Genomic DNA, 18,900 nt, shown 5'->3' with positions numbered 1-18,900 from the left:
TGAATCAGCGCCGGCAGTTGCTGCAGATTAATCACCCACTGCGATAAAAAGTAATTAGAATATTTCCTTCAATTTGGCTTTGTGAAATTGACCAAAAAAAAGATGGATCACAGCCTACAATTTAATTGTCTTTTTCTACTTTTTGAAGATAAGCCATAACGATCTCTGTAATAAATGTCATAATACCAAGAGTACTATAACCAGCTGTGTTTTGTTAGTATTTTATTAAAACAACACTTATGTACAAATATATTCAATACAGGACATGGAAAATAGTACATCTCTACATACAGTAAATGGCTTTGGGTGCATCTAGTACCAATATCCAACTGCACAATGATCTATGTATAATACAACACTGAGTCATCACACCAGTAGAAGCATGAAACTTGGGAGTTTCAGTCAAGCATTGCAATTTTTTTTATCAAGGCTGTCATTTTTGAATACTCAGATTTCCATTACTAAATGATCCATCAAATGATGCATTTGGCCTTTATGCTTTATGTTTATAAAGACAGATAGTCCTATGCACCCATGTAAACCTTTATTAGCCGAAAAGCAGCTTCAAACCCACAAAAAGAAGATGTATCATGCATTTCCCTGAGATGCACCACCACATTAAACATTTTGGCAGACAGTTTATGTGGACATTTTGCATCGCTGCAACTGAGGCTTAGCTCAGAGTTCAGGAAGCAGAGTTTCTAAGTTTCTGAGTTACTTTAATTTCCCATGAGCAAATTCTACCTGCATGGTGATAACTTTTTCTCCCCGGTGATAACTTATTCTACATCCGTGACACTACGGATCCGTTCTCTGTCTACCCTTCAGGGCATTTCGATTTTCGCACCACAGGTTTCTCTGCTTCTCTGACTGCTGCTTCCAACAGGGACCACTGCATTCCTTACAGCCCCTCATCCAGGAGAGGCTCTGGGAGAGAACTAAGCCAGCTCTGGCCACAGACTGGAGAGAGTGTCTCCTCTTACCAGGACATGCCGTGGTCATAAGCAGTCCCCACACAAGGCCACCTGGCCCATGCGATAGTCCCTACAGGGGCAGAGCCGTTGGTACTTGGCACTGGCTCCAGCACAGCTGAACAGCAAGGGGTCCTTCTGCAGGCTACATTCAGCATGTTCTGCCGAGAAGGCTGGGAAGAGGTGGTTTATCTCTGACTCTACTCCCTCGCACTGCACCTCGAGCCTGACAAATAAGAGAGGACAAGGAGGGAAAGAGACTTTACACTCTAGTGCACTTATTCTAGAAATGACTATACTGTAACTGCAATTTACCACTATATCTTTCAAAGTAAAGAGGCTATCTTACGTGCTAAAGACTTCCTTAACGTTGATGAAGCGATATAAGGCTGGCTCACAGATCAGGCCTCCACTCTGGCATGCCTCCACGCATGACTGTCCCGCCAGTGAGGTGAGCAGCCGCAGGGCACTGAGGGGTGGCCAGGAAGGCGGTGCGGTAGCGTTGGACGCCCAGGCCAAGATGCTGGAATTGGGCAGGAGGGAGTAAGGGTTTGGGGGGCTGCCTGACCAAGTCCTGGAGGTGTTGACTGGAGGAAAGAGAACTTCGGGAGAACAAAAGTCCTGCACGTAGAAAGAAAAACAAAACATTTCATAAAAAATACTTTTGTTGACTAAGATTAAAATCTAAGACTAAAGAAACTAATGGCGTGTTAGTCAAAAGACTAAGACTAAATCAGAATTTGATTAAAAATGAACACGGTCAAGACTAAAGACTAAAATATTTTGATAGTCGACTAAGACTAGACTAAGACTAAACCATTTCAGATGACTAAAATAGGACTAAAACTAAATGTGTGTTATTCAAAAGACTAATACTAAGACTAAATCAGAATTTGTCAAAATCTAAATTAACACTATATGAATTGCAGCTTGGTCCAAGGTTGAGTACCCAGGGCATCGTCAAATGTAATTTGTTTATCATATCATATATCGTTTATCACATATCACCTATTGGCTCATATGAATTCCACTGGCTCCTCAGCTGTGAATTCTACCACAATACATGCAGCTGTGGTGTGTTTGCTGGAATGCAGAGTTCCATCCCCAGGGAGGCCATTCAGCGTGCGGCAGCACTTTAGCTTGTGCTGATTGGTCAGCTAGCCATATCAGCCGTGGGGCTGGTCACTCTTACCCTAGGTTTGATAACCGTCATTACCCTCCTGGTGATTTTGTCACTCCCCTCGCCAAGGCCACACGGAATTCCAACATTCAGCTATAAGCGACACATTCAAAGTTGCAGCATACATCAGCGGCTGATATATGAAATCATAAAAAGCGCCATTACTATAGCAGCGTGCTTATTGAGATCGCCAAGTCCTCGTCGATCTTGCCGGGGAAATGACACGAATGCTGTTATGCCACAAAGTATCAAAATGAGGTTTAGGGGAAGAATTAGGCCTGGCAAGAGTGCTGATTAGATTTCTCCCCCAGCTGGGCCTATTCATAAGACCCAGGTAATAACATTTCTCTGACATCTCCCTCTGGCCTCCAAGACCCGTTTATTAAGCAGGCTCCCAACGCCCGGAAGCAATAACGAGGCTTCCAATTTCATCGTCACTCCATCTCTCTCTCCCTACACCCCCACCTCCTCAGAACAAAGACACACACACACACACACACACACACACACACACACACACACACACACACACACACACACACACACACACACACACACACACACACACACACACACACACACACAGGGGAGGGGGGTGGGGGTACAGAGGCAAAGCAAGAGAGAAAGTATGATAAACACTGAAAAGATGAAGAGAGAGGGATGTTGTGATAGGCAGCGGAAAGGGCCAGAATGGTTTCAGAGCTGTGTCTGTAGAGAGGAGAGGAGGTCACAGGAAGAGATAGAAGATGTCAGGTGAAGGAAGGACATAGAACACAGACAGAAGGCAGATAGACAGGAGAGGTTTAGAGAAAGAAAGTAAGCTGGAGTCAAGGAATAGAGTGTGATGTGTTGTGAGCTTGTAGATATGAGCATTTGTGCCTGTCATAGACATGCGCAGAGCAAGTTCAGTCAGGGAACCTCAGTGCAGTTGCTGCCGGCCGTTAATTGGGCCGCCTCAGCATCACGCTCATTCACATGATTCACTCAGCCAATCACACACTCACTCCATCTTCATACCGGCTACTTTAACCGGAGGTTCGCATTCCTCTGCCTGCTTGCTGCTGCTGTATCAGCGTGCCGCTGTATACAAACCTGCTGCTCACCCACCTCCACCCCAGCTACCACCTGTCGTTTTGGATCTACTGTTTAGGAACGGGGGATTCAGAGTCCCTATGGCCGGGACTGCGCTTGATCTGAGTACCTAAAAAGCAGATCCAATACATCGCCAAACCATAATAAATATACTGCATTGCTCATCTATATTCAATAAATATATATTACATCCTTCTTGAGTTGTCTGACTGAACTGCTATTTGCACTTTTTTGGTAATGTTGTGGCATTTTTTAATTTGTTGGGACTAAAATAAGCACATTGGGTTGAAAGTGGTTACGGATTTAACCACACCACAGCCAACGTGGCTACTGGACACCATAACATCATACCGTTCCCAAAAAGCAGTTATAGAGGCTTGCTAATTGTCAGTGCTCACACAGGTCAGACCAGCAGCCACAGTCTCAGTCATGGTACGCTGATCACTGCAAGTGCTGACAGGCGACATACTAATTCCTACACGGGTTGTGCTTATAACCACGCCCCGGGCAAGTTAAGTTTACTGAGGTTGAGGTTCTGGTTTAAGGACTTCAGTGTTTTGTACCATACTATTGTATGTATAAGTCCAGAACAAAGAATGTTTGCTTTCGACATCTTTGTTGAAGAAGAGTCTGGGTAATTATGATTTAGACTTACTAGAAACACTAAAAGTTAGAAACGTTCTAGTAAGACTAAAGCATCTTATATTTAGATTTAGTCTTAATCTAGTTACCTCAATGCTTAACACATTTTGACCTGAGATCAGATTCTAAAAATGTCTTCTACATCCTGACAGTTTTCTGAAAAAGCTATGTTTCTATGCCAGTGGTTCTTCGATTTAAAAAAAAATAGCAGACCTACAAGATCGTAGCGCGCCACTCGGTGGCGCGCTATGCGCTTGTAGATCTGCTATTTTTCAATAGCTAAAGCATAACATAATGCAAAAAAAAACACCAAAAGGGGTTCCCGCCCAAAATGGGTTAAAGTTTGATTACCTTTGAGGGGATTAAGTATGTTTACCTACACCCATTACCTACAGTCCTACACCCATTAGGGTTAGGTTTAGGTATAGTTTTACTGAGGTTAAGGTTTAGGCTGACTGGCCAATCACAGCGCGTCCTTGCACAACCCGTGTAGGCTTTGGTATGCCGCTGCTGACAGTGGTGCTGGCGCTGTCCCTGGTGCTGAAATGGTACAACAACTGAACAGAACAGCAAGTCTATGTGTAGAGCAAGGAATGGGTTCCCATTAAAGGGGAATACCACTCATTTTCAACATTGAAATATGTCATTAATATACCTTAGAGTTGTTGTGTGGAAATAATAAAAAGTCCCCCCCCCCCCCCCCCCCCTTCTGTTTAGCCTAGAACTGCAGTACTAGAACTTGGGGTCATGTGATCAGTGACATCACGCCGGTGTACTCTTTGGCCTGTAGAGACATTAAAAACACTTGACCTCAACCGTTACCGCCATTGCCATATAGTTTAAAAGTACCTTTAAACACTGCAGATGCTTGTCTCACATTTAAGATCTTGCACCTCCACCACTGAAACAGTTTATAGATCAAAGGGTGGAAGTACCATCCAGATGTAATGTGTTCTGTTAGAGCCTCCCATCACTGGAACAGTCTGCTTACAGAAGTAAGAGAAACCTCCAACGATTTGACCTTCAAATTAAACCTTAAAAGGTGGCTTAAAGCAAACCAAATTTGTAATCATGAGTAATTATCCGCTCCATTTGTCACTGGTGTCACATCTCACAGTTCACTGCACTTGTTCTGGCCTCTGTACTATGTTTACTTGTTCATGTATTGTATTGTATATGTTTTTGTATGGATAGTTTTACCACTTTTAAGAGCCTGCTCAGGGACTACAGATGAAAATGAGCTTCTGGCTAACTCTGGTCCATCTACATGGACGTGTCGATTATGTGCATTGTCCCTGTTAAATAAATAAATATAGCCAGACAAATTGTATATCAAATTGATAAAGAAATAGTTTCTCCAGTGCTCGAAGGCTATAAACCAGTGTTGTTCAACCCTTTTCATGTCAAGGCCCTATTTATTCAGCATTTGAGCCACGGACCACCATTTGATGACATTTAGCCTCTCAGACCCACAATTCTATGCTCTATTGATGTTGGTACCATTAGGAGAGAGAACAGGCAAAAATAACTATTCTTTGATCTACATTCTCTAATTGTGTAGACTTCTTGTAAATTAAGTAATGCAGATGTTTAACATTAACCTAACTCTTGAGAGTATAAAATGAAACCAAATGGACCCGCACGTAGAGACACGTAGAGACAGGGACAGAGTAGAGACTGTGTATGTGCGTCCTGGCTGGACAGTGGTACAGAGAGAGACACCATCAGGGTGGTGCGTCCTGGCTGGACAGTGGTACAGAGAGAGACACCATCAGGGTGGTGCGTCCTGGCTGGACAGTGGTACAGAGAGAGACACCATCAGGGTGCGTCCTGGCTGGACAGTGGTACAGAGAGAGAGAGACACCATCAGGGCGGTGCGTCCTGGCTGGACAGTGGTACAGAGAGAGAGAGACACCATCAGGGCGGTGCGTCCTGGCTGGACAGTGGTACAGAGAGAGACACCATCAGGGCGGTGCGTCCTGGCTGGACAGTGGTACAGAGAGAGAGAGACACCATCAGGGCGGTGCGTCCTGGCTGGACAGTGGTACAGAGAGAGAGAGACACCATCAGGGCGGTGCGTCCTGGCTGGACAGTGGTACAGAGAGAGAGAGACACCATCAGGGCGGTGGGTCCTGGCTGGACAGTGGTACAGAGAGAGACACCATCAGGGCGGTGCGTCCTGGCTGGACAGTGGTACAGAGAGAGACACCATCAGGGTGGTGCGTCCTGGCTGGACAGTGGTACAGAGAGAGAGAGACACCATCAGGGCGGTGCGTCCTGGCTGGACAGTGGTACAGAGAGAGAGAGACACCATCAGGGCGGTGCGTCCTGGCTGGACAGTGGTACAGAGAGAGAGAGACACCATCAGGGCGGTGCGTCCTGGCTGGACAGTGGTACAGAGAGAGAGAGACACCATCAGGGCGGTGCGTCCTGGCTGGACAGTGGTACAGAGAGAGAGAGACACCATCAGGGCGGTGCGTCCTGGCTGGACAGTGGTACAGAGAGAGAGAGACACCATCAGGGCGGTGCGTCCTGGCTGGACAGTGGTACAGAGAGAGACACCATCAGGGCGGTGCGTCCTGGCTGGACAGTGGTACAGAGAGAGACACCATCAGGGTGGTGCGTCCTGGCTGGACAGTGGTACAGAGAGAGAGAGACACCATCAGGGCGGTGCGTCCTGGCTGGACAGTGGTACAGAGAGAGAGAGACACCATCAGGGTGGTGCGTCCTGGCTGGACAGTGGTACAGAGAGAGAGAGACACCATCAGGGCGGTGCGTCCTGGCTGGACAGTGGTACAGAGAGAGAGAGACACCATCAGGGCGGTGCGTCCTGGCTGGACAGTGGTACAGAGAGAGACACCATCAGGGCGGTGCGTCCTGGCTGGACAGTGGTACAGAGAGAGAGAGACACCATCAGGGCGGTGCGTCCTGGCTGGACAGTGGTACAGAGAGAGAGAGACACCATCAGGGCGGTGCGTCCTGGCTGGACAGTGGTACAGAGAGAGAGAGACACCATCAGGGCGGTGCGTCCTGGCTGGACAGTGGTACAGAGAGAGAGAGACACCATCAGGGCGGTGCGTCCTGGCTGGACAGTGGTACAGAGAGAGAGAGACACCATCAGGGCGGTGCGTCCTGGCTGGACAGTGGTACAGAGAGAGACACCATCAGGGCGGTGCGTCCTGGCTGGACAGTGGTACAGAGAGAGACACCATCAGGGTGGTGCGTCCTGGCTGGACAGTGGTACAGAGAGAGAGAGACACCATCAGGGCGGTGCGTCCTGGCTGGACAGTGGTACAGAGAGAGAGAGACACCATCAGGGCGGTGCGTCCTGGCTGGACAGTGGTACAGAGAGAGAGAGACACCATCAGGGCGGTGCGTCCTGGCTGGACAGTGGTACAGAGAGAGAGAGACACCACCAGGGCGGTGCGTCATGGCTGGACAGTGGTACAGAGAGAGACACCATCAGGGCGGTGCGTCCTGGCTGGACAGTGGTACAGAGAGAGAGAGACACCATCAGGGCTGCAGCATGCAGGCATCATTGCAGGGAAAAGAGAGAGAGTGTGTGTAATCAGTAATTACCTGGTTTTGAATGTAAGCATTTACTCTTTCCAGCATCCCCTCACAAGTGTATTCATAGGGCAAGAATGGCTCCACCTGCAAGTGCGCGTGCACACACACACACACACACACACACACACACACACACACACACACACACACACACACACACACACACACACACACACACACACACACACACACACACACACACACACACACACACAATATATATATATATATATCCCTAACTCTTATAGACTCAGTCCTTATAGTGTTCCAACTCATGTCTGCCTTTTAGTCATTGTGAAAACAAACTGCAGCATTATTCATAATAAGTAGTTGAATGGTGTATGAAAACAAATTACAAATGTGGAATGCTTGCGCATGTACTCTGGTGATCAGACAAACAGAAGATGATCAGCAGGAGATTAGCAGAAAAAACATTTAGAATAGAAAGAATAATAGTGCTCGCACTCTATATTGCAAGATGGCAGCTAAGCCCTCTGATCGCCAAATCATCTTTAACATGATGACAAAAACACACTGGAAGGTGAATTTTGGCTATAAGACTGTAAAAAAAGAAAGAGAGAGAGAATGAGAGAGAGAAAAGGCAAAGTCCCTCAATCATACAGTGCTCATGACCGTTATAACAATAACCAGACATGTGATTGTTTATCAAGAGTGACATATTCATTAGCGCAACTATGAACGGCTTCATTACAGACATATACCGTGCTCTAGCCTCAGATTAAAATCAATGAACTCATACATCACAGGTGACAGCTTCTAATTGATTCGAATATTTTTAGCAGCAACGGTGTCGATATGGCAAACAGCACATCAGAGTGGTGACAGATCGCAGGTAAACCAATACTGACAAAGCTATAGGCTTGAGAACTAGCCTATGTTCTACTGTCTGCTTGTTTTTCTACATCAGTCTCATTGCTGTGGATGTTGACCACATCACTTATTCAACGTTCAACATGGGGTCAACACCACCAGGGGTCCATATGGACCCTTACTAATCTGTAACTCTCTTTTTTTTTTTGTGTAGATTGGCGGTCTCAGAGACTTAAAAAAAGAATATCAAACTGGGGATCCTTGAAACTAAAAAGGTTGAGAGAATCACTGAACTAAACTTAGTAAACTATACTGTAAAGCAATCTACACTGTAAAATCTTTAGTGCTCATCTCACTCAGAGAAAGTGCAAATGGAACCTTTACAGTTCCTTACCGGTCCATTTGGACCGTTTTGGTGGTGCCCCATTTGGACCGCTAGTGGTCCCCGGACCCGACGTTGAGAACCAGTGAAGCAACTACAGTACATGAAGCCTAGCATATATTCTGGAGGCGAACATTGATCCTAACGGGGTATGGGATTCAGCAATGTGAAGCCACGCTCCATCATTGATGCCATAGAAAGCATAGTTTATGACCGTGGAAAAACAGATTCCACCCGTGTCCTTGCATTCTAAATAGCCCATTGTGAAAGCATTGCATCCATAACTTTGAGACATGTCACGTTGAGACACATTAATTGCGCATACAGAGAGTTTACACCTCTCGTGCCTCCCACCACAGTTAAAATGAGATCTCATTGTTTACCGCACGGCCACAAAAGCACTCTGGCTTTTAAATTGATGAATGGTTCCCTTTAGCCCTCGGTTCCTTTTAGCGTTCCCTTATTAGTTTATTTCATCTGAGTTTAATGAAATGTATCTGGCATCTCATCAGCTATTCCACAATGCAATTTGCCTTTTGGGCATCTTTATATAATAGAAAGAGAGAGTGGAGAGGAGGACTAGAGCTCTCTCTCTCCATTAGGGATGTGCATTTTTGGCATGCCGGATAAAGTTAAAGCCAATATCAGCTCGTGGCTCTAGACCGAATAGTGACGTTCAACCATCACCATTAGTGGATCACGTCGAAACCCCACTGTGACAGAAAAAGAAGAATGTATCCCATATTAGAACCAAGCACCTCTAATTGTTTCTAATGTGTCAAATCCAGTCTGAGAACTTATGACAGTCGCTTTGAAGAACAGAACAAGCATTTAGCATCACTAGAGCAGCACATCACTGTATGAGTTACACTTTTTAAATATTTATATGTTTTTATTGTTTTGGTTAATCAGTCCTAAATGGATAGTGATTCATTCACTGGTACATGGTTAAATGTGCACTGCCCGCCATTGCTTAGTACTCGTCATAGAGGCCGGTTTAAAATCAGTGGTGGAATCTCTCTAAAATGATAGTTGTATTTAAACTCGCTGGATCTCTTGTCTGCTAGAAATACCACAGCACCTGACAGGCAGTAATTATAAGCCGTATTTATCAACCGGTGGTATTGAATATTGACTAAAGAACAGAAACAGACTGTATAGAAAACAAGGCCAGACACCTTTTTTGATCCACTGCTACTGCAGCAAATACAGGCAGGTAAATGTGCCTATAACATAACAGAGAACCTGTCTGCTCTTTGAGTTCTTGTTAATAGCCGCTGTCATGCAGAAACCTTGTATCGCTATGTTGCATATTTTTTATGTTTTTTTCCATCAAAAAGGAGAAAAAAACAGTACTTTGTTGTATGACAGTGTCGCACAAATAATGTACGCCAGGTTTAAAGTGGGTTTTATTATAATTAACGACTAAACTACACTGGATCATAGTAACTGTACTGTATGTACTGTATTGGACATACAAGGTTGCCACCTGACAGTGGCAATCTTTTTTAATCCGAGCCACTCAGTCAGCGGCCTTGGCTTTTATACTGCCCCTCTCTCTGATGATCGACAATAATGTTGCCGCCTGGGGGAATGCACTCCATTTTCCTTCCATCAGCGGTAAAACATAAGGTCTATTTAACATACCTGGCATGCAGGAGCAAACGTGCATCTCGCCGAGGCATGGGAGCCAGTTGGCCACAGCTTGCCGTGTTGCTCTAATGGCAGATTGAGCGCAGCGTGATTGATTAACATGATCTGCTGTAGACAATGCCTGGGGGGAGGCTGCCTCATGGAATAGCCCAGGTGTGGGCACGGCTTACTGACCGAGCCACTCAATCTCTTAACCAATTAGTAGTGCAGGGAGTGGGTGAGGCAGAGCCAGTGAAGCGGTTTGCTGTGGCATCAGACAACGTGATTTAGAGCTCTATCAAGGGCTCTAAAAGTGGGTCAAACCAGGGTACTGGGTCTGAGGGAGAAAATTATGCCTTTCGACTAGACGGTCGTCAGTGGAAGGTAGGCCTATAGGTTGTTTATAAAAAAAAATATGTTTTTATTTCTTCAACATTTTTCATTTTTCTGCTGTATTTCTTAGAAAGGAGAATGTAGAGAAACAAATCCAATAAGGGCAAGAGCGTACCGACATTCAAGATGAGAGCAGGAATCGGATTCTCGTCTCTCACACAGCACATGCTGAGTTCACTGGCTGAGTCATCAGGTGCCCCTGAGGGTATTTAACAGTCACATACTGTCAGTGACAATGTGAACTGCACTAAACATAAAAAGGATGTTCAAGCCATGGCCAAACTCTACACCGTACTTGCCTTAGTCGTCATGATTTGGCGGATGGTGCTGTCAAACTCATAGGAGTTGTTGAAGTCAACGGTGACAACATGTGGCCTGCCGATGTACTGTTCTGCATATGGATGCTGAGAGGACACCTGAGGAGAATGAATGGGATACAGTTTATTCACACCAAACCACCCCGAGACACAACCATAACCACAGATTAGGTCAAAGTCAGATGACAACTTACCATATTTCTCCAAATAGTAACCCGGCAGCAAATAGCCGCCAGGAACCTAATAGCAGCTGGGGGTCTGACCCCATTTTGCATACTAAACACTGGTTCAAATTAACACCCGGGTCGGTGGAAAACGCTGGGGCTATTATTTGCAGTTTATTCAGCCTCATTTATATTTCATTGCATGAACGGTGTCGTGCCTCGAAAATAGCAAATATTTCTGAAGCCTAATTTATACTTAGTTGCACAATAATAGCAGATCTACAATCTGTCGAGCCTTGACACGTTGTGAGCTTGTACGTCTGTTATTGTTCGGCACGAGACACTGTCACATGGTACAAATCGGGCACCACGTGTCGCCCCAAAAGAGACCGAAACAGAAATAGTACTAGTAGTGTAGAGCATGAAGGACGAGTGGATTTTGAAGCCTGCAAATAGCTGCCTGTTTTTTTAAATAAATTACTTATTATTTTCTATCAATTACACACCCCATGAATCCTTGAATTAATTTGTTTGTTTTTGTCGTGAATTCATATTAATGTATTCATGTATTATTAGTGTTTTGTAAAGAAGAAATTGGTCTCGACTTGCTGAATGTGTATTTAACACACACACACACACCCACACCCACACACACACACACACACACACACACACACACACACACACACACACACACACACACACACAAAGGTAAGAATTGTGAGGAAGCTGTAAGCCATTATGGTCAACCTCTCTCACCTCCTCCACGAGGTGGTAATGGGACAAGAGGGGAAATAACATAATCAATAAGCTATTGTTACTCCATCGAGGAAGATGAATCCTTCCCCCTCTGGAGTAACAATAGATAAACTTGTACTACTCGGTCACTGTAACATCCACTCTGAGGACAATACCGTACTAATACTGAGTATGGCGTTATATATACACAGTACACACGCACATGATTAAGCAACATGTGTTATGTTCCGATGGGGCATTGTGACACAGCACAACGCATGATGTTCCCGGTATTGTAAAATAAATGATATGTAATATGGGTTTCCGTCATTCAAGTATCTCTGTAATCTGTTTTTATCATCAGCCAATCAACGTGTATGCTAGTTTTAATTTGCTAGTCAAGTTTGTCAATGTTGAATTATTTAACAGAATTCTTTCCCTCCACAAATCCCCCGTAGTGCCTATGCATAAACCTAGGGGTCCACAAATCCCCCGTAGTGCCTATGCATAAACCTAGGGGTCCACAAATCCCCCGTAGTGCCTATGCATAAACCTAGGGGTCCACGAATCCCCCGTAGTGCCTATGCATAAACCATGGGGTACACGAATCCCCCGTAGTGCCTATGCATAAACCTAGGGGTACACGAAACCCCCGTAGTGCCTATGCATAAACCTAGGGGTACACGAAACCCCCGTAGTGCCTATGCATAAACCTAGGGGTACACGAAACCCCCGTAGTGCCTATGCATAAACCTAGGGGTCCACGAATCCCCCGTAGTGCCTATGCATAAACCTAGGGGTACACGAAACCCCCGTAGTGCCTATGCATAAACCTATAGGGTACACGAATCCCCCGTAGTGCCTATGCAGTTAGTGGCAGCGGTGGCCGAACGGATTGCGGAGCGGTCTTGATACCGGAAGGTCGCCAGTTCGAATCAGCAGTCCGACACGTTAAAATTACCACCGCTGAAGTGCCCTTGAACAAGGCATTGAACCACTACGATGAAATGTTCTATGAGCAGGGCCTGGCTGGAAACAAGTTCTTGAGCTTAGCCCAGATACCCTGGGTAAATATAGTAATCATTTCATTTCATTTCATAAACCTAGGGGTACACGAAACCCCCGTAGTGCCTATGCATAAACCTATAGGGTACACGAATCCCCCGTAGTGCCTATGCAGTTAGTGGCAGCGGTGGCCGAACGGATTGCGGAGCGGTCTTGATACCGGAAGGTCCACGAAGGGGTCCACGAATCCCCCGTAGTGCCTATGCATAAACCTAGGGGTCCACGAATCCCCCGTAGTGCCTATGCATAAACCTACAGTAGGGGTACACGAAACCCCCATTTGGGAACAAATATTTTAACACATCAACATGGTTCTGAAAAGACAGGCACATTGCCGATTGGCGTGAAACTTTGCAGGCACATTCCAAGTAAGGAAGGCAGAAACTCTGCCTCAAATCCTTGAAATCAGAAAAAGGTTTCAAAGATTTTAAAAACGAATTCTCCAAATATAGTATATTGCTAATTTCATGTATAACATAGAGCATTAATATATGAAATAATAATAATAAATAGATGATATAGGGAGATTGTTTACACCCAACAGCGATGCTGCATTCACACATCAAAGCTGAGGGCACACTTTAACAGAAAGGCAACACAGCTGTTCTTCCTCTGAGCAAACTTCTCCATGACTTGATGAAGTCACGTACAGTAGGTGCTGAATTGGCTGGTTTTCGATGGACAGCATGGCCAATGCATTGAGTCGCAGCTGTCCCCTGGTATTGCAGTCGCACCTCTTCAAGATGGAAAAGTTCCTCTCTGCCTGAGATATTCTTATATGAATTATGATAATCTTCAGTGTCAGTGGCATTCTCAGCAAAAGCCTCATCTAAGTTGTTCTTGTGGATGGATGTTAACAGAGACAGGACTGTCTTGCCAATATGAAGCTCAGCGTAGCGATACAGAGGTCAGCTCAGACTTAAACTTTTACACATTTCCTACAGGCCAATAGTGTCACAGCAAAGTCACGCTCAGATGCAGAAAGTGACAGGACAAAGAGCAAGCCGTCAACCAGCTTTGGAGGGATCAGATGGTCACTCTTGAGAAAACGTCTGTTCCACCTGGGGGATGATTGTGATGTGTGCCACATTCCTCCTGCACCACTGCCGCGGTGTTTACTTGTAAGCTTGTCTTCTCCGTCAGGAGAAAATTAATCAGTTTAACACATTATTCTGGACATTCTCATTGAAACAGGTGAGCGTACTGCTGATCCCAGGTGCATGGATGCAATGTTTTTGCAGTGTTTGCAGTATAAAACATTCATGGCTGTCATATAAGCAAGGAAAGGAACTCCAGCAGCTGCAGGAAGGCTTTGTCCCCGAGTTTCTTTGACAGGATGTACAGTATATGCTTCACTTACGGTGGCCTCCTCCCATCCTGGTTGTGTGTGTATGACCTCTACGCTGGAGCAGTGCAGCACAGTTCTCCCAAAACTGCACAGACAACTCTACTTTTAAAGTCCCATCGCACAGGGATGGCCATGGAATGCATTTGTGTTGCCTCTGCAATGTACCCTAACATGCTGTGCACGAATAAAGGTGGCAAAACAATTCAGTCTAAAGAAAAACACCACCAGACAGACACTCATCCTTTCTGAACAAAGTTGCTGCAAGTTCAGTTTCAGCTGCTGGGTGTAGCAGTGAACAATGAGGGAATGAGGATATGTCTCTTTCATTAGTGTCTGTACCCCACGGACATTCACACTCATTAGCTTGTCTCCTGGCTTCAATGGTTCCAGCACAGCCTTGATGCTATTACAGAGGCTGAGTCTAGTTATATCTTTGACTTCAACAAATTCCAAAAACCTCTCTGCCATTGAATTGCCAGGCAACATGTATTGCAGCACAACCAACCACCATTTTGATTTACAAGCCTGCATGGCTAGATATGTTCTAGTTACGTTCTTAGCTTACGCATGTTTCTTGATAAATGCATTTTATATATGTGATGTATTCCCATACTTTTGTTCCTGCCTAATGTAAATCGCTCTGGATTAAGAGCGTCTGCTAAATGCCTAAATTGTAAATTGTAAATTGCAACAAATGAATAGTTTGTTTGTTACAATATCTACAGTGCTCGATGTCCCTTTGAAGACAGGCTGAGTGTCATATAGTGCCTCTGAATCACACATACAGTAGATGCATCTGCATTTTTACATTACTATTCTTCAGAGAGTCTGCCGACTCATTGTTGCCCTACGGTGCTGTTTCACATTTTCCACTCAGTTGAATACATTACGATCCGACTGATCACGTACTGTACCTCTCCCACCTGTTTGTTATGCACAGTTAATTTGGACAGCTCTGTTTACTCTTCACAGTACGCCCAATTTCACATCATTTTCCAAGTGACTCTGACTGCTCTCGTGCTTTGCAATCCTCTCAGATGTTTTCAAGTCTTTGGAATCAATCCTGGACCGCGAGAACCATCTCCATCAAATTGTAGACATGGAAGAGTGCCTTCTTTTGAATGCTAACCACTTTTCCTTTGGAAACCAGACCACGCACTGTATTCATCTACTCTGACTGTTCGAAAATTAACCGATTTAAGAGCACTCTATGATGTCAAACCCAGAGCGCTATTATTTCTGTATTTCTGAACGCACCAAGTATGTAAACACACACATGTTAATTGCAGTATAATCTTAAGCACTTAAACCTTACAGTATGTGGTTGACCGGAGTCCCTCAGGGCCCTATACTACGGTCATTTCCATTATTGTGGGGAAAGCTTTCATTGAAAACAAGCCGGTCCACAAGCATTGAGAACTTGTTGATCTGCTATACGGATGCTAGGGTTTAAGACTGCTACGGAATAACAAACAAACATGGCTCTAAAGGCATCAATGTACAAACATATATCATAGCCAAGCTATGGCATTAGGTTGGAGATGGTTACGTTTAGGTATGGGTTTGGTGTGGTTAAGGTCACGATAAGGATCTGGGAGGGGCAATACGATTGCGTGACCGCAAACTTCCATATTCGGGGCTTTTAGAAATTAAGTACCATTACTGGTTTTGGAGCCACAACCTATACTGTAAATGATTGGTTGCTACCAAAATTATGTATATGCAAGCATTCAGCTGAGGACAGGCAAACAAATGGATCAATCAAACTAGTACATCAAATGGCAATTAATGAGTCCATAATTGGTCGTTGACTCCCAAGAACACCATGCCTGAGGCTTCCATGATCAAACATGATGCGACCCACTGTGAATATACAATAATAAACTGCAGAAAGGGCCCTGCCTCGAGAGTGATCGGTACCTTTCTGGAGGTGGGCTTCCCCCTGAAGAAGTCATGGTTGAGAGAGCTGTGGGAAGGGTTGAACTTGGGCTGGAGGAAAATGCAGCCGTTGGCTATGGCCTCTAGAGGCGCAGGGCCTTCGTATGGGAAGCCAAATCCGATGAAGAGCTGCAAGAGGAAAAGGAAGTTGGCAATTAACTCATGCTGCTGATATCCAGATACAATCTTGTATACAGAAACATCATCCAATACATTATTACCATAATATTGCTAAAAATAATATTATTCCTAATTCATGTACAGTAGCAAAGTGCTACTGTAGGTAACAATCTGCCACGTCTGAGCGAGTGCTGGGTTAGAATATGATCATTGAGGACTTTCTTTACAGCATTAGATCATTGCTGTTGGTGGAAACCTTAAAACAGTATGTCTGAAACATTCCTTTTATATAATTTTTAAAACAAAGAGTGAAAATAGCCGATCTGCATTGGGGGTTTGTAGATGATAGATCTGTATTTTCACTACTTATGCATGACACTCTTGTATGATAAAGTTGGCCATTGATTTACGGGAAAAAAGAAAAATAAATATGGACATACAAGGTTTCTGTCTGACGGGAATGACATTGTAGTTGCATTGAGTGTAGCAACACATGCTTTGCCTGAGCAAACATCTAGCTACATCTGAACAGCTTGGTTTTGCCTACTCATTGCACACAACATCTTTAATATCAGCAGGCACTACATACGTTTAGACTTAATGTTTAGCTTGAAATGCTTGCATGAGCAGAATAAGATGTACTGCATTCCTGACACCATTTATCAGCAGATAAATTATCAGCAATCCAGCTGCTAAACCAGGGGTATTCAACTAGATTCGGCCGGGTGCCACTACTGTAGAATGATTGTGTGGGGGGGCTGCAAATTGTGGGTTCTCAAATTTATTTTTGTGCTCAAACACGAAGATTTATGTAGCAGAATAATATAATATGTCTATACAGGTATGATACCTTAGAATAGATGTAGACCTATTTGACAGTGCATAAACAAATTGTATTGACATTAACGAGCGTCACACACACACACACACACACACACACACACACACACACACACACACACACACACACACACACACACACACACACACACACACACACACACACACACACACACACCCCTGTCCTCTGCAGTGCTCTAGTCTAAAGTGACTGGAGTCTGTCTCATGTCTCTCCAAAAACCCTTGAATATGATGGAATGTGATTAAGAATAACTGTCGTAATGGTAATCTCACACCTCATATCCATACCTGTACCTTTCATTAGCCCTTTTATTTTAAATTGTTCCAGGGACCACAAGGGGGCGACCCGTAGGGAAGTTTGACAGCAGTGGAACTGGCAGTGACTGTGAAGCACTAAAATAATGAAAAGGACAACCCACCAGAAGAACACTGGTTTTTATGCATTTCATATATTTCTGTGTCTGCGCCTCCAGTGTATGTGATTCTCCAAATAAAGGGGAGGGATGACTTATATTTGTCTGTCATTAATCAAACTTGTCAGTGGAGTATTGCAGACACACCCACATACTGTACGGAACACCACATTGACAATAATGTTTTAGCTCATAATAAATACAGTAACCCTACTCTTGGCGCTGATTGTGATCATGTATTTATCATGATTATGATTACGTTGCCTGCATGAAACTCGGGAGTAAACACTGCACTGGGATGAGTGCGTCAGTTTACCGTCCTAAATATATTACGGCACTTGATTAGTCTTGATTTGATCACGATCCCCTTGGACTGGCCCGGTCTTGAGTTACACCAAATAGTAAAAACGGAGTACACAACAAAGCAAAGCACCATTCTCATTATTACCTTGGCTTTCCTGAGGAGCTGCTGAAGCTCCTGTTGGGGCAGCAGGCCGTGGTTCTTGACAAAAGCAGGCACCTCTGGGGGACGCTGTGCCTCATAATAGACAGTCCCATGGATCTCCATGTAGCGGTGCAGAATGGCCAAGAACTTCTCTTTACCCTGTGAGTGCAGATACAGAAACAGTACTGATATACTGCTTCTCAACAGACTGACAACAGACCCCTCCAAAAACTTCTTTGCCTTTTTTTTCTTCTTTTTTTTTTTACAATTTTGAAACACATTAAAAAAATTGTTCAACTAGCCGATCTACATCGACACGTTGTGAGCGTGTAGATTGGCTATTTGAACTATTCAAAAATGTTTTTCAAAAAAGGAAAAAGTAGTTTAGGGATAAAGTGTAAGGCACTGGTGAAAACTAGGGGTGGGCAAAAAACGATTCAGGGATATATCGCGATTTTTAATGTCACAATCGAATCGCCAAGTTCAGAATCGATTTTTATTTATGTTTTTTTCTTTCTTTTTTCATGTCTATAGCTTTTAACTTTTCAGGTTTGTTTAGAATTGCTTTAAAATGTTCTAGTATGATTGAACTTCTCATGGTCTATATCGTTTAGAATTGTTTTAAAATGTTTAAGTAAAATGTTTAAGTAAAATAAATAAATAAATAGCTAAGTAACTTGAGGGGAAAAATCGCAATATCGAATCGCAATATATTTAAGAATCATAAAATAAATCGAATCGGCACCCTATAGGTATCGATATTGTATCGAATCGGGAGGTAAGTGAATCGTCCCATCC

The 18,900-nt window shown here is 44.2% G+C and overlaps 1 protein-coding gene across 1 annotated transcript in view; it reads right to left on the bottom strand.

Moving 5' to 3' along the window:
* Positions 1 to 205: 205 nt before the first annotated feature.
* Positions 206 to 18,900, bottom strand: part of mgat5b (alpha-1,6-mannosylglycoprotein 6-beta-N-acetylglucosaminyltransferase B) — an 84,554-nt gene continuing 65,859 nt past the window's right edge. Inside the window, exons 12-17 of the mRNA XM_079519653.1 lie at positions 18,106 to 18,287; positions 16,246 to 16,392; positions 10,984 to 11,109; positions 7,465 to 7,539; positions 1,321 to 1,592; positions 206 to 1,197 (exon numbers count right to left, since the gene is read on the bottom strand). Coding sequence (XP_079375779.1) covers positions 999 to 1,197; positions 1,321 to 1,592; positions 7,465 to 7,539; positions 10,984 to 11,109; positions 16,246 to 16,392; positions 18,106 to 18,287 — 1,001 coding nt within the window. The 3' untranslated portion in view covers positions 206 to 998. The remainder of the gene's footprint in view (positions 1,198 to 1,320; positions 1,593 to 7,464; positions 7,540 to 10,983; positions 11,110 to 16,245; positions 16,393 to 18,105; positions 18,288 to 18,900) is intronic.

The sequence above is a fragment of the Electrona antarctica genome, assembly GCF_951216825.1.
Source record: "Electrona antarctica genome assembly, chromosome: 14".
Lineage (NCBI taxonomy): Eukaryota > Metazoa > Chordata > Actinopteri > Myctophiformes > Myctophidae > Electrona > Electrona antarctica.
Note: the sequence above shows the minus strand (reverse complement) of the source record. Positions and strands in the feature narration are given on the sequence as shown.